General features: G+C 50.9%; 2 protein-coding genes across 21 annotated transcripts in view; one reads left to right on the top strand and one right to left on the bottom strand.

Moving 5' to 3' along the window:
• Window positions 1-7,456, top strand: part of Wdr20 (WD repeat domain 20) — a 66,636-nt gene extending 59,180 nt beyond the window's left edge. For all 6 annotated transcript variants that reach the window (XM_042261192.2, XM_006992134.4, XM_006992135.4 and 3 more), the window contains one exon: window positions 6,652-7,456. Coding sequence is in view for 3 of the 6 variants with exons in the window: in XM_006992135.4 (XP_006992197.1) it covers window positions 6,652-6,705 (54 nt within the window). In the remaining 3 variants the exon portion in view is untranslated. The remainder of the gene's footprint in view (window positions 1-6,651) is intronic.
• A 3,708-nt stretch (window positions 7,457-11,164) lies between these two features.
• Mok (MOK protein kinase) overlaps window positions 11,165-13,502 on the bottom strand; it is a 38,015-nt gene continuing 35,677 nt past the window's right edge. For 10 of the 15 annotated variants that reach the window (XM_042261193.2, XM_015985728.3, XM_076551404.1 and 7 more), the window contains 3 exons: window positions 13,367-13,481; window positions 11,578-11,775; window positions 11,165-11,494 (listed from right to left, as the gene is read on the bottom strand). In XM_042261193.2, coding sequence (XP_042117127.1) covers window positions 11,414-11,494; window positions 11,578-11,775; window positions 13,367-13,481 — 394 coding nt within the window. In that variant the 3' untranslated portion in view covers window positions 11,165-11,413. The remainder of the gene's footprint in view (window positions 11,495-11,577; window positions 11,776-13,366; window positions 13,482-13,502) is intronic. The other 5 variants (XM_076551407.1, XM_076551403.1, XM_015985733.3 and 2 more) reach the window with 1 other exon arrangement.

The raw sequence follows: 13,502 nt of genomic DNA on the forward strand, positions 1-13,502 counted from the left end.
AATGTCCCCTCTAGTATTTGTCTTAAAACACCCAAGGCGTGATTGTCCGACAGCCATTTCTCCCATCCCTCCTCAGCCTGTGATTCATTCTGAAGTTTTAATAAATTTTCACACACTGAATTTGTGCTAAAATTAGCCTGCCTTAGCACGTGTGTGTTCATGTGTGCAAGGTCCTCTCGCCTCTCACTGGAGGGAGATGTTTTCTTTCTTTGCTGAGCAAGCTCAAAGTGTGAGGAGGAACAAGACACAGGACATGTAGGGACAGAAACGGGTCCTGTGGAAACCCCAGTGCCACTCCAGTCCGTCTGACCACTTGAGGAAAAACCAGGGCAGTTTAGTGGTGGCTTTTCCGGTGACTGATCTTGGAATGCAGGCTCTGCTGTGGGCAGTCATGGCCGAAGGGGTCCACGGTCCCTTAGGCCTCTTGGCTCAGGGCCAGCTGTACCACTGAGGCCCGTGTGTCCACTGTTGAGGTCTCTTCCCTCAGCCATAGAGCCTCCCTCCGTGCGCTTCTCTGGGTAGGCCTGATACTGACTTGAAGGGCTCTGGTTGGAGTTCGGTCTCTAGGGCTGAACTACCCACGGTCAGGAATGTATGGGGGAGCCAGCACACCCCACAGGCCCTGTTTCTGTGCTGTTTGCCTTGGGCTGACTGGACCACCACAAGCCGGCTTAGGTTAACACGGTGCTCATCAAATGCTCTGTGGCGTCCCAGGGAGAGGAGACATCAGTGTGGCATTAGTGAAGCCTGCGGCTCGCTGGGGAAAAGCACTTGTGTTCCCAAGCTCAACTGTAAGAACGCGCTCTTCTGATGGAGCAACTGTCCTATGATGCTGAGGTTTCCATCCCTGCTGCAACTGTTACATTATCTTTGTGTCTGGTTCAAAGTGTGAAAATCCTGCATTTTAACTTGTGTGTACTTGGGTTTTAAAGTTGTTATCAGGTAACATGTGTAAAAGTTGTATGGGTATTTATCTTCAGTGAGAGTCAAGGTAAATGTGGATTTCCTTTCTTACATTTCCATCTGGTCTCTTCACAACTTGAATAAATTTCATGAAGAGCCCTCCTGCTGTGAAATACCAGGGAGCTGAGCTCCTAATGTTGCAATAACTAACGAAGCTTGAATATCAGTATTGTTACTTCTTCAATCTAAGAACCATGTTTCTGTTCCCTTGTCACTGTCACAGCAAAAGAGACTTACCACATACTTGACATTCTGAAGTACTAGAGGCTGTCCTCTGTATATTGACATCGAATAAACGTGTGAATGCATTGTAAATGTAGATAATTTCAATAGTCATTTTCACATCTAAGCTTTACAAAAAAGAATCTCAGTGAGCCAAAAAAGAAAAGCTGTTAAATGCTGTAAAATGAAGAGCCTTGTTAATGTTTATAAACAAATAACCGTGGAAGCCATCTCTTCCTACTGACTGTGTGTCACGGTCAGCTTACTGGATGAAACACTGACTCTGAGCATCAGAGGTGCTGCTCTGTGGGAGCTTGTCTGAATGAGGCACTGGGATTCTCTTTGAGTGTGAAAAGGTTTCCATGTAATGTGAATGGTAACTCTCTGAAGGTAGCTGGCTACCAGCTGGCTCTGCAGCCACCAAGGCAGCCTAGTGAGCCAAGGGCACGGTGGGCCTCTGTAGGAGCTCTTCCCTCTCAGCACACTTCCACCTCACCCCTGCTTCCCACCTCACCCCCACCCCCACCCCCACCCTGGGCTTCTGTGCTGGGGGACGGCTGTTGTCATCACCTAGAGCTACAGGACCAGGCAGCTGGTGACACTCTGCTGGGAATAGACAGATCAGCCGTGCATACTGTCCTGCACTGCCGCATTGCCCCGCAGTGACTAGACTTCACTGCTCACCTCCATCTCCAAATGCTTCCAAGCAAGAATTCCAAATGGAGAGTGTAAACCCATTTACTTGCTAGGGTGACAAGGTAAGAGTGAGCTGGTCCATGGTGCTCCCGCTCACCTGTAAGCTCTTGTTTCACGAGACCCCGGGCTCTTGTTTAGCGGCCCGTCTTCAGGCTGGTGGTCCTGTGCTCTCTTTCTCTCTGCCTCAGACAGTTCCAGGGTGTTCCTTACTGCCCGACTCTGGATGCAGGTTGGGTTGGCTGTGTGCTGCCAAGCAGGAGAGATGTTCAAACCTGTAGCTCAGAGTGACCCCACACACACACACACACACAAGCAGCTCTAAATAGCTTTAAAGTCTTAAAAGAGGCTAACAGCATTTTCCATTTTGTTTAAAGAAAACCATATCATATGAAAAACCATAACTACTGTGTACTTGGAGAAAAAGAGTTATGTTTCGTTTTCCCTTGGTTTGGGGCTACCTGAGGATGTGGGTGCCATGTTGTGTTAGTGGTTCTGTAGCAGCTCTTCTGTCTTGGGGCTGTGCCTCCGACACCAGCTTATGCTCTTGGGTGACCTCTGGGCAGCTCCTGGAGGGGATGAACCAGAGAGGATTTAGCCCCTCTCTTCCTCTGTGGCAGATTTCAGGGCACAGTGGGTCACAGAATGAGGCCTTGGCTGGCACGTGGTTTCTTTAGCGCACAACCTCCGAGACGCTGTCAGCTGCTTACACCTTGCATTTGCTCTTTCCCTGGATTTTCCCTGTTCTCACCGGAGACCAGGTGTGTGGCCCTTTGTGGCCCCTTCAGTGTGTAGGGCAAGGCCAGCCAGTGGACACGGCCCACAGCCCAGCAGGAGCCAGGGTCCAGTAAGTCGGAAGCAAATGGCCAAGACCTGTGAGCCTTCTAAACCCATCTGAGTCTGGACACTCTGGCCTCTTTCATGAACCTTACACAGAACTGTGCTTTCTTTCCAGGTTTTCTTTGATCTTTTATGTAGAGTGTGTGTCATAGAAGAAGGGATTTTTTTTTTTTTTTTTTTTTTTTTTTGGTTTTTCGAGACAGGGTTTCTCTGTGTAGCTTTGTGCCTTTCCTGGAACTCGCTTTGGAGACCAGGCTGGCCTTGAACTCACAGAGATCCACCTGCCTCTGCCTCCCAAGTGCTGGGATTAAAGGGTGTACGCCACTACCGCCCGGCAAACAAGGGATTCTTAAGCTCAGATAAGGGGAACACACCAGGGCTAAGAACATGCACAGATGTGGGCACTTGGTATGGTACTCATTGCTTGTGCCCCATCTGAAGAGGCATCGATTAATTACTTAGGTCCTGACCTCCACCTGAGAGAAGTTACTGCTGTGGTGTCTGGTGTAGAGAGCAACAGCCACCCTCATTCTGTGGTCACCTTCCTGCAGCTCTTCAGGGGCAGCTCAGTCTGCCTGGCTGCTCTGTGTGTTATTTTGTTTGGAACTGAGGGATTGAACAGCCAGGTGGGTGGAGAGGTGAATTGGCATTCGGCCCCAACGTCCATACCTTATCCTACAATGTCTACTTGAGACACTGTCAGATGTTTATGGGCAGAGGTTGCTGGAGTCAGGGAAAAGGCAGCTGGAGGCCAGTGTGGGCCCAACAGAATTCCTGGTCGTGTCTCTGCTTTCCCTTGCGTAGTATAGCATCAGACCAGTTATAATCCATCCCAGCAGCAGCCACCAGGACAGGGAAAGGGGCTTGTCCTTTGTTTGTACTGGTTTCTAAAGTACAGTATTGTTTTTATTGTACATCCTGGTGGAATAAGGCTTAATTCTATTAGCATTGTATTTGCTGTGAATTATAATCTAACCCAAACCAAGACCTGGAATACTTTGTTGTGTAATTTTGAAATGAAATGCCCGGCAATGTTGGCAGCTTTGGTGAGACCAGAAGAGCTTAGGTTCAAGAGTTGTCTTCATCCCTGGGACTAGGGGGATGTTGTTGAGATTCTCTGCTGGAGAGACTTTGGCTTGATTTTTATGAAGCCTGTCCGTGTTACTGTGCTTGCTCTGGTGCACACAGAAGTTCTTCCCGTGTGCTCTCTCTGGTCTTAACTCATCTGTCCCCAAGCAGAGGGATCAGGGTGGTGACGTGAAACACGCTGCCTGCTGAGAGGAGGGAGGGCTGCAGAACCACCAGGCTCTCGTGTGAGAGCCGCTCTTCTGTGTGGACACTGCCTCACGCCCCTGCCTCACGCCCCTGCCTCACGCCCCTGCCTCACACCCCTGCAGTGGGCTGCGGCCACTTCCCTTCCACCTCCCACTCTACTCTATGGTGACAGGCTGGGCTGTAGCTAAGTGGAACTCAACCTCTTCCACCCCAAAAGGGGTATATTTGACATGCTCTTTCTTTAGGGGAGCAGGGTTCATACAAGGTTTCTTGTAGCCCTGGCTGGCCTGAAGTTTCCTATGTGGCTGAAGGTGACCTTGAACTCTTGATCCTCCTGCCTCTACCTCCCAAGTGCTAGGATTATAGGCCTGCACCACCATACTTAGCCTCACCTTTTCTCTTGAATGTGATCCCCACATCCCAGTGCCTCCACTGTTCATTATGCAAAGACACATCTCTGAGAAGTAAACAAGTGTTGAGGTCACCATTCAAAGGACTAGTAACAAAGCTGGGTGGTCTTGATCTGGGTGCTGATCCAGTCTGACCCTGTGATGAGGCCCTTCCCTGTTCCACACATTTTTCAGTTTCTGGTGGCCTGTGCTGGCTTCACACATACTTGTAGGAATGTGAAGCACCTGAACATGCTGTGTCCCTGCCAGCCCAGGGACCCAGCAGGCCAGTATACTCAGGAGCCTGTGACCACGGGGCCAGGGGACTGGAGGCCAGGTCCATCCAGTTCTCGGTTCATCTTCCTGTCTATGGTGGAGGGCCCCAGGTCCTGGCCTCCACCCCATGGCTAGGTTGACATTGCAGAAATGAACTCCCACTGACCAGAGCCCAATTCTTTGACATTCAAGTGAATTACAGGAAAGGTAGGTAGAAGTGGTCCGTTGGCTGAGGAGATGTAAGTGTGCTCCCCTTGGCTTAGTGGCCAGGATAGCACAGACAGTGGAGAGTAAGGGCCAATTCTCCTGGGCTCCTGACCACACCACAGACAGTGAGGGCCTAGAGCAAGTGAGGACTCTGGGCTAGGAGTTTATGTCCTGCAGCCCACAGACAGGTGACGTAACATGACAGAGCCAGTGAAAGCAGTGCATCACTGTGACCTGGACAACTGTTTGGAAACCCCTCATCCACAGAAGAGCAAGGAAAAGGGCTACAGAGGCCACCAGGGTGGCACATTCACTGTCAGACTCTTGACGACTCCCATGGCAATCAGGAGCCATTCGGCCACCGAATACCAAAGATGGGGACTGTCCAAGTTGAAATGGCCCTGTCATAAGCAGTGTGCCTCAAAGGCTTTTATACACTTGCCTTGAAACAAGTCAGTTTTTACTTTGATTGTATACTGTAGTAAGTTGGGATATATTCAATTAGAATAGATTTCACCTGGTTTTTAAATCATTTTTAATTATTGTTTTAAATTATGCATCTCCCGTGTGGCTGGCACCACCCCCCATTGGCTGGCGTGGCCGCAGGCAGTGCCTGCAGCGGCAGGGAAGGCCCTCAGTCTGCAGTGGTGCTTCAGGCACAGTGGGCCACACTGAAGTGGCTGCTGCACATACGCTGCTCTTGACCTCAGGAGGGTGGGCCTGTTTGCCTCTGCTTTCCCTCGCTGGCGTGGGGGGTTTACAGGGCGTGAGAGGTTCGGCTCTTCGCCTACTGTCTGAACAGGGGTCTGAGGGTAAGAGCTCCTACAGATGCAGAGCAGGGCCAGTTGCTGTGTTCTGTTCTTGCCTCTTGGTTTTATCTAGACCAACCAATAGATTTCAGCTCTGAGGTAAGAAACTAGAAGCCAGATGGCTTGCAGTGGGCCAGCTGCTTCCAGCTCCCTCATAAAGGTGTGGGGTGAAGCTGACGACCCACTTAGGACTGTCAGCTCATTTCTGCACTGAAAGTCTTTGAAAATGTAGCAGTGTTTCCTTAGCATTAAATGTTGTCATTTATAAATACTCAACAAGTAAATAATTCTTCAGAACAGCTCAAGGATGTTTGTTTCCATGGAGCCCGTTTTTCCTTCTAATGCTGCACTACTGTACTCTTCAAATTCCTAAGACATGAGTGCCACGCTCTGACCTAACGGCCCACAGCCCAGTGATCAGTGCTGAGGACTGGGAGTGCCCTTGGCTCCGGGGTAGCTGGCAGGGCGCTGGGAGGGTCCTTACCCACTGCAGCTGCAGGACTCACCACCCAGGGCCTGATCTACCTTTGTGTACCTGTAGGGCCTATTCACTAGAGGCCAGATAAACTAGGGGTGTACCTCAGCACCCTCAAAAGCAAGCAAGTGCACCCCAGAAGGAAAACGCCTTTTTAAGTGCTACTAGGCCATCCTTGGAGGCCCACCTGGCTGAGGGCCCGGGCTGACCCTGACAAGCTTGAGGTGGAGCTGGTAACCCATCTGCTGCTGCAATGTCTGAGCCATGCCCTCTCCTAACGGCCCTCTCCGATGGTCCTCACCTCCATCTTCCTTCTAGCTGGTGCTGGGGGCACAGTCCCGTGCTCTGAGAGGAATTAGCTAGGTGGGAGTGTTAGAGCAGGCGCTGGCTTCCCGCCCTCGGAACGGCATGTGAGCCTGTGAAACCGGGCCAGGGTGCGCACCAGCGGGCTCTCTGCACTGCCCTGGTCTTGCTGGATTAATGTAAACTGCTTTGTTCGCAGGGCTTGTTGTCATCCCCAAACCAGGCCAGTTCTCCAGGTGGGACTGTAGTGTAGCAGCTGCATGCTGCTCCCGGGCTCCCCCGGACACGCGTGGACTGAGGGAGTGACAGACGACAACGGAGCCATGAGCTGCGCTGGAGCCACATGCAGGCGGCAGGCAGCGGCAGTCTGCAGGGCTGTGTGGAGCTGCTAACCCAAAGAGTTGCTTCCATTTTTAAGTCAGTCTGTTGGGGCTGCAGTAAAAAATGAGAAATGGAGTTTTCTTGCTTTTTACTCTAAAATTCAATGTAACTAAATCCCATATATAATATATATACATATATACATAGTGTAAAGTCAAATGTTTCTTGGACAAGAAACCTTCAATTCAACTGTTGTGAATAGCACTTGGCTCTGGTTTTGCACTGATCTATTTTATACCTTAGGTAGTCATTAGACAGCCTGGGATGCACTCATGAAGACAGTTGGCACCTTCTGACTTCAATACACACTTCAGAAAGACAGATGCTGCAATCATAGATTCTAAAAAATTGTTTGCACTTAAAATAGTTTAATGCTAATAGAAAATGATTTTGAATATGGGGGTAGTGGACTCCCAGCCTTCACAATGTGGAGTGAAGAAACCCTTTTTATCTGTTAACATTTATTTTAATACTGTTGTTTCCAATGCAATCAAGCCTGTATTATATGTGTAAATAATGTAATTCTGAAGTCGGGAAATAGTTACTTCACTAGTAATTTTCATCATTTAAGAGTGATATTTCTAATTCACAAAAACATTAATATTAAAATTATCTTGAATATACTATTTGTTTATCCTTTTTTAACTGAAATTGTGTGTGATTTTTGGTTTGTTTTGGCCTGACTCATTGGCTGGTATGGAATTGCTTCATTCTTTGTATTTCATATTCGTTGGTCCCTCACTGTCAGTCCAGGGTAAGGCTGACTGGGAGAAACATGTCTCATTTGAGAAATCTTGGCTCTGGGCCAGTCCTCACAGCCCAACACACCGTGCAGCGGCCCAGGCCTGGAGACTCTGGTGTAAGCACATGGCCTTTTCCTTATGGTTTAGAGTCCGCCTGCTGTCCTGGAAAGCTGAGACCACACACTGTAAGTTTCCACAGCTTCAGCAGCAGCAGCAGCACCGTGACTGTTAAGCTCTGACATTACATGGGGCTTCCAGAGGGTTGACGTCAGCAGGCAGGCGTGCATCTTTGTGCTCAGGTCAAATTCTTGGCCTACTTCATCTGCAGGTGATACCTAGAGACAAGGCCCATATTTCCAAGCAGGAGGACCTTTCTCAGCTTTTAAAGAATCATACAGAGCTGGGCCCTTAAAGGATTTATGTGCTGAGACTAAGTCACAAGGTGTCTGAAACATTTCTCCAAATGATCCCATTAAATAGGGGACATATGGAAGGAGTGTGAGGCTTTTGCTAGGTTGTCTGAATTTTTAACAGCCGTGGCTGCAGCAGTATGATGCTACTCCACAGCTCACAGCAATGCAAGCCCAAGTTTGTCTTCATTCACCTTAGGTTCCCAGCTCCCAGACTAGGGAAGAAGCCCCTTGCTTCTGCTGCTGCCTCAGCCTTGGAAAGGTGCAACACAGGATGCTAAGACTCAATCATCTTCTCTTGTTTTGGTCTGTTATTGACAGGCCCCAGCTAGCCTGGAACTCACAGTGTAGCTTAGATTACCTCCAACTCAAAGGAATCCTCCTGTCTCAGCCTTCCAAGTCCCAAGCACATGGATTACAGGCATACATGCACTGTGCCTCACTGAAGACTCAGCTTTTGTAATGTAGCATGTATAAGTATGCTACTCTGCATATAGACGTCAGAGAACCCTCAAGGGAGTCATTTCTTTCCTTCTACTGTGTGGGTTCTGTGGTGGACCTTAGGTCGTGAAGGTTGGCAGCACTGAGCCATCTCACTGTGTAAGGAAATCATGTACTCCGAATGATCACATTAGAAGACAGGGTTGACACGTTTCCGAGTTTGCTGTTCCTGCCACTCTAGGGCACTGGTTACAAAGAAAAACGCAGCCCTTTAAGTCCAGAACATCTCAAGAAGGTGATTAGGAGCTGCTCTTGAGAACCAAGCCTACATGGAACCTGGCAGTCTCCCAAAGCATTTCCATTCCCCCTCTGTAGGACGTGATGGGAGGAAGTCACGTTGACAGCTGGGCAGCACGGACTTGTGTGGAGACTGAAGCACCTCCTGAGGAGATGCCCAGCTGTGTTCCACAGCTCTCACTAACCGCCCCTCGGGTCTGTGGTCCTTGCCATGCCTTGGCCCAGTCTGTGTCGTCCTCTTTCCATTTGACCAGCTGCGCTAAGCTGTCACGTGTCCCAGTGTCCCTCAGATGACTGTACCAGTAACTAACTTCTCAGATTAGTCCCTAGCCTTCCAGATGGTCTTATAACTGCCCTAACACCACAGGCAGTGTACAGCAGGTCCTGGAGCCACAGGAAGTGACAGCTCACTTACCTGGTACCGTAGGACTTGATGGGTGTCACTCCATGTGTCGGGCCTAGTGTAGAGGGAAGGCTGCATCATCACGTCTACCATGGTAGAAGGGAAGGATGAGACTCCATTGCCTTTCCATCACAGAATGCTGTGGTGACAATTCAAACACTTGGCGAGAAGTTGCTGTTCAAATTCTGCGCGGGAGGACCCATGATGCACTGGGCTGCTCTGCTAGGCCCACAGGAGGCAGAGAAAGCCAAGAGGTTCCCCTCAGGTCCTTACTGCAGCCTTTCCAGGTCCTAGTTCTCCCCAACCTCCTCCCCCTCAGCTCAGCTTGCCGGCCTTGCAGGTCCTACTTTGGGCCACTCTGTCCTGACCACTCTGCTGGCTTCCATGTCTGGTCCCCTTCTGTGCTGAACTGGCTGCAAGCCTGGCTAATACCTACTGGACTGAGACTCCGAAGCCAACAGCAAAGGCCGGACAGTCAGATGAGCAGGAGACTCCCACCAGGCCCTGGCTCTGTCCATTCTAAGCCTCATTTCTGGTCTTGAACCTGCCTATGCTGGACATCCATGCCCACAGTGCTCCATGCCCACACACTGCCCTCTGCTGTCCCACATCTTCCTCCTACAGCTTCACTGCCCTTTGACTCCTGGCACTGCCCCTACCCACCTGTCTGGTGGCCTGACGCTTGGGCCAGTAGATCCCTGAAAGATGGGGTCAGATATTTTTGAGACTCAACACTTCCTGGAAAGTTTCGCTTTATAAATGATGTGTATTTGAAAAGATGATAAGAAGGCATCCTCAATTCCTTTGTTCCGTAGGGCTGAGTAGAGCCTAGGCCACTGCTAAATGAGTAGTTACTGAGAACGCACGGGGCCCTGGGTTCTACCCCCAACACAGCGAGAGCAAAAACAAAAGCCAAGAGGCTGAGGAGGGTCTTGTCCCAAAGTCCAGCTGGCTGACCAATGCTTCTGACTTTGAGTCTGCTCAGCACCATTCTTTTAATGTTCCCACCCCTCCCCTGCAGCGAAATGGGCTGTGAGTGTGTGTGTGTGTGTGTGTGTGTGTGTGTGTGTGTGTGTGTGTGTGCGCGCGCTGGTGTGTGCACCCATGTGCAGAAGCACGAGGAAGACACCCAGTGTGTCATTTAGTGTTCTCTGCCCCATTGGTTCCCCTGAGAGAGTCGCTGAACCTGGAGCTTGCTGGGTCTGGGTAGGTTGGTGGCCAGCAAGCCCCAGGCACCCTCCTGTCTTTGTCCCGTCCTGCACTGCCCCTGCCCTAGTGATGGGGTTATAGGGTGTAGCAGTACCCGGTTGTTAGGTGGATGCTGTGGATCGGATTCAGGTCCTCTTCTCATGCAGCAAACACTCTGGTCCACTCCTTGTCTCCTCAGCCCCAGCCTTCTTTTTCCAAGGCACAAGATGCCCAACCTTCCTACCTGCTCCAGGCAACACTGACAACCAGACAGCTGGTTGAGCATCCCTAAGGGAGTCTAGGCACTGGCAATCAAGACAACATGGCCACCACTCAAAACTGGCCCTCAGCGGACACTTGAGGCCTGCCCTGCCTCCTGGGATGTCAGCCTGCCCAGCTGCAGCTCAGGACAGCTGACACAAAGCAGTGGCTTGTAACACACTGAAATGGAGAACATTCTGATGAGAGACTGTAACAATACCTCATTCTTTAGTGAAACCCAGCAGTCGGCAACAGCACTCCCGTGAGGTCCCACGGCCACAAGACGCAGACACCTGCCAATCCTGTTGGGCAAACACGGAGGTCCAGGTGCCAGCCTCCTCTCAACCACGCCTAAGTCACTCATCACATATTTCATTCTATCTTTTATTGTTTTTTGTTTTTTTTTTTTTTTTTTTTTTTTTTGAGGCAGGGATATTCACTGTGTAGCCCAGGCGGGGCTCTTCCTGTCCTCCACCTCCCCAGTGCTGGAATTACAGGCACAAGCTACCTACTATGCCCAATCTGTTTTGATTCATATAAAAAGTCACCTCAAATCCTTACATTATGAAAATGAAATAAGCCCTTGAATGAGGTGGTTTTACAAATATATTAAACTGGAACATTTGGTACAGCTGCTTTTGGGTTACAAACACACGAACGAGGCTTCAGGCCATGGGTACAGATGGACTGCTAGGCAGCATGTTCTGGGCCACCAAGCATCATGAGGACCACCAGCACCCCGGGCATCCTCTGGCCCATCCGTTCTCAGCTGCAGAGGCCTAAGCCTGCCCATGGCGCCTGCCCTGCTCTCCAAGAGGTGACCAGGTGGCATGCTGCTCAGTATTCGCCCCCTTTCCTGTTGATCGTGGGCAGGTGACACTGTTTCAGGTGAGGTTTGATGGCCTTCTGCGTGTCTGTCTGGTAAAGAAGAACCACAGACACTGAGTGGAGGCCGAGGCCAGGCCCTCGAGCAGCCCCACAGAGAAGCTAGAGACTACTACCTTCTTGTTCACACCAGCACACTTCAAGGGTCTCAACACAGGGACTCTTCCGTTCGCTCCAGGGCCCAGCACTGACCGCAGTGCAGGGCTGGAACATGATGACAGTCTGGTTACTCCGGACAGCCTCAGTTTGGGCAGCTCCATCAAGCTGGCTGGCCCTTGTCTTCTGGAATGGCCCTCCTCTTGCCTCAGGGGCTGCTTTTTGAAACAGAACACTGATCAGTTCCCCTTCAGGAATTGGCTCAAGCAAAGGAAGCTCTTCTGCCTGATCAAACTTCTTGGCTAAAGCCAGGATGGAGACTATGGTGAACAGACACCCGTGTGTGGGCAGACTTCCCAAACCCTACAAGCAAAGGCAGCGCCTCCCAGGGTCCTCCTGTATTCTGCATTTCCTGTCAAGCACTGGCCCTCAACGCAGCCTTAAGGCTGAGCTCTGGCCAACCTGCAGTGAGGTGACGGGCAAACGCAGGCTGACAGCACCACAGCTGTCACTCTGGGCTGAGCTGACCCCAGTAGGCTTGTGTACGGCTTCAGGGTAAGAATGATTCTGCATTTGTTTGCTTCCTTGCTTTTGAGATAAGGTCTCACTATGTAGTCCTGGGTGGCCTGGAACTTGCCATGGAGACCAAGATCTGCCTGCTTCTGCCTGAGTGCTGGGACTGAAGGTGTGTCTCACCATGCCCAGTAGTTTCTGCATTTTTCTAAGTACTGAAAAAATGCCTAGCACATGAAGAGAATGTGGAAAAGATGGTCGGTGTGCAGCTCCTGGAGTAAGATTCTGCCACATTAGGTACCTCACTGAGGTGTGGCTCGCAAGCCACAGCCAGGAGACAGGCATAGCCTTCAGAAACCAGTGGCCACCTTGGATGTGACTTCACTTTGGAGGTGAACCGGGATGGAGGCGTGCCAGCAGACAACAGTCTGAGGGCAGACAGTGACACAGCGGAGGGAGGGGAGCTTCCCATGTGGGCCTGGGCATCGAGGGAGCTGCTGCAGGCCCCCTGGGAAGGAGGGCCCTGGGGAATTGGAGTCTGGGGGAACTCAGGAGAGGGTACTGCCCAAGTACACCTGCTTCCCGGTATTGGGAACAGCTGTCCACAGGCCTGGCTGGGCACAGCAGTCAAAGCTCTGGGAGACGCTGGCTGCAATGGGTCCACGTGATCAGCCGCTGCCAGGGACAGAGACTCAGTAAGGTAGGAGGAGCACCTGACTGGTGAGAGGCCCAAACACTGAATGCACAGGCAGAGTTTGGGTACTAGCCCCAGGCTGTACAGTTGGCAGAACTCAGCACATGGGCACCACATGTCAGGATGCAGCCAGATAGGTGAAACAGACAGAAGACTGCATGGTGAAGCTGGCGTGTCTAACTAGGAAGAATGCAAAACCAACCCCGCTAACCAGGCTGATGCGCCTCTTGGCCTAGTGCGCTCACCAACTGTAGCTAGGGGCTACTGTGGCTTCTCAGGAGATAAGCAGGTGTGACCACAAAGGGCTTTGGTCCAGAACAGGCACCTGCACGTGGCCATCAGGTCAGATAGTCACGGAAGGGTCCCTCTCCAGGCTTACTCCCATGTTCTGTAGCTGGTGAGGCAGAAAGGGCCTAGGTGGATGGAGCCAGGTCCACAGAACAATTAGAACAGTCCTAACACCAGACCATGGTGTTCACATCTCAGCTGACATGATGCCCTATGGACAGATGTCACCACCTCACAACTTGTGGTGGCCTTCTCAGACACAAGCTACGCACAGGCTTCCAGTCTTCACCCAGCTTACTGACGTCAGCTCATACCTGCTTTCTGCCCTCCTTTGAGAAGGACCAGTTATTCCTGGATGACTCTGGCACCATGGGGCACTTGGGGAAGAAAACTCTTCTGTGTTTGGCCAGGGTCTGTGTCTCAGCTGCCCTACAGGAAGGAAAAGAATGT

Source organism: Peromyscus maniculatus, chromosome 14, assembly GCF_049852395.1.
Source record: "Peromyscus maniculatus bairdii isolate BWxNUB_F1_BW_parent chromosome 14, HU_Pman_BW_mat_3.1, whole genome shotgun sequence".
Lineage (NCBI taxonomy): Eukaryota > Metazoa > Chordata > Mammalia > Rodentia > Cricetidae > Peromyscus > Peromyscus maniculatus.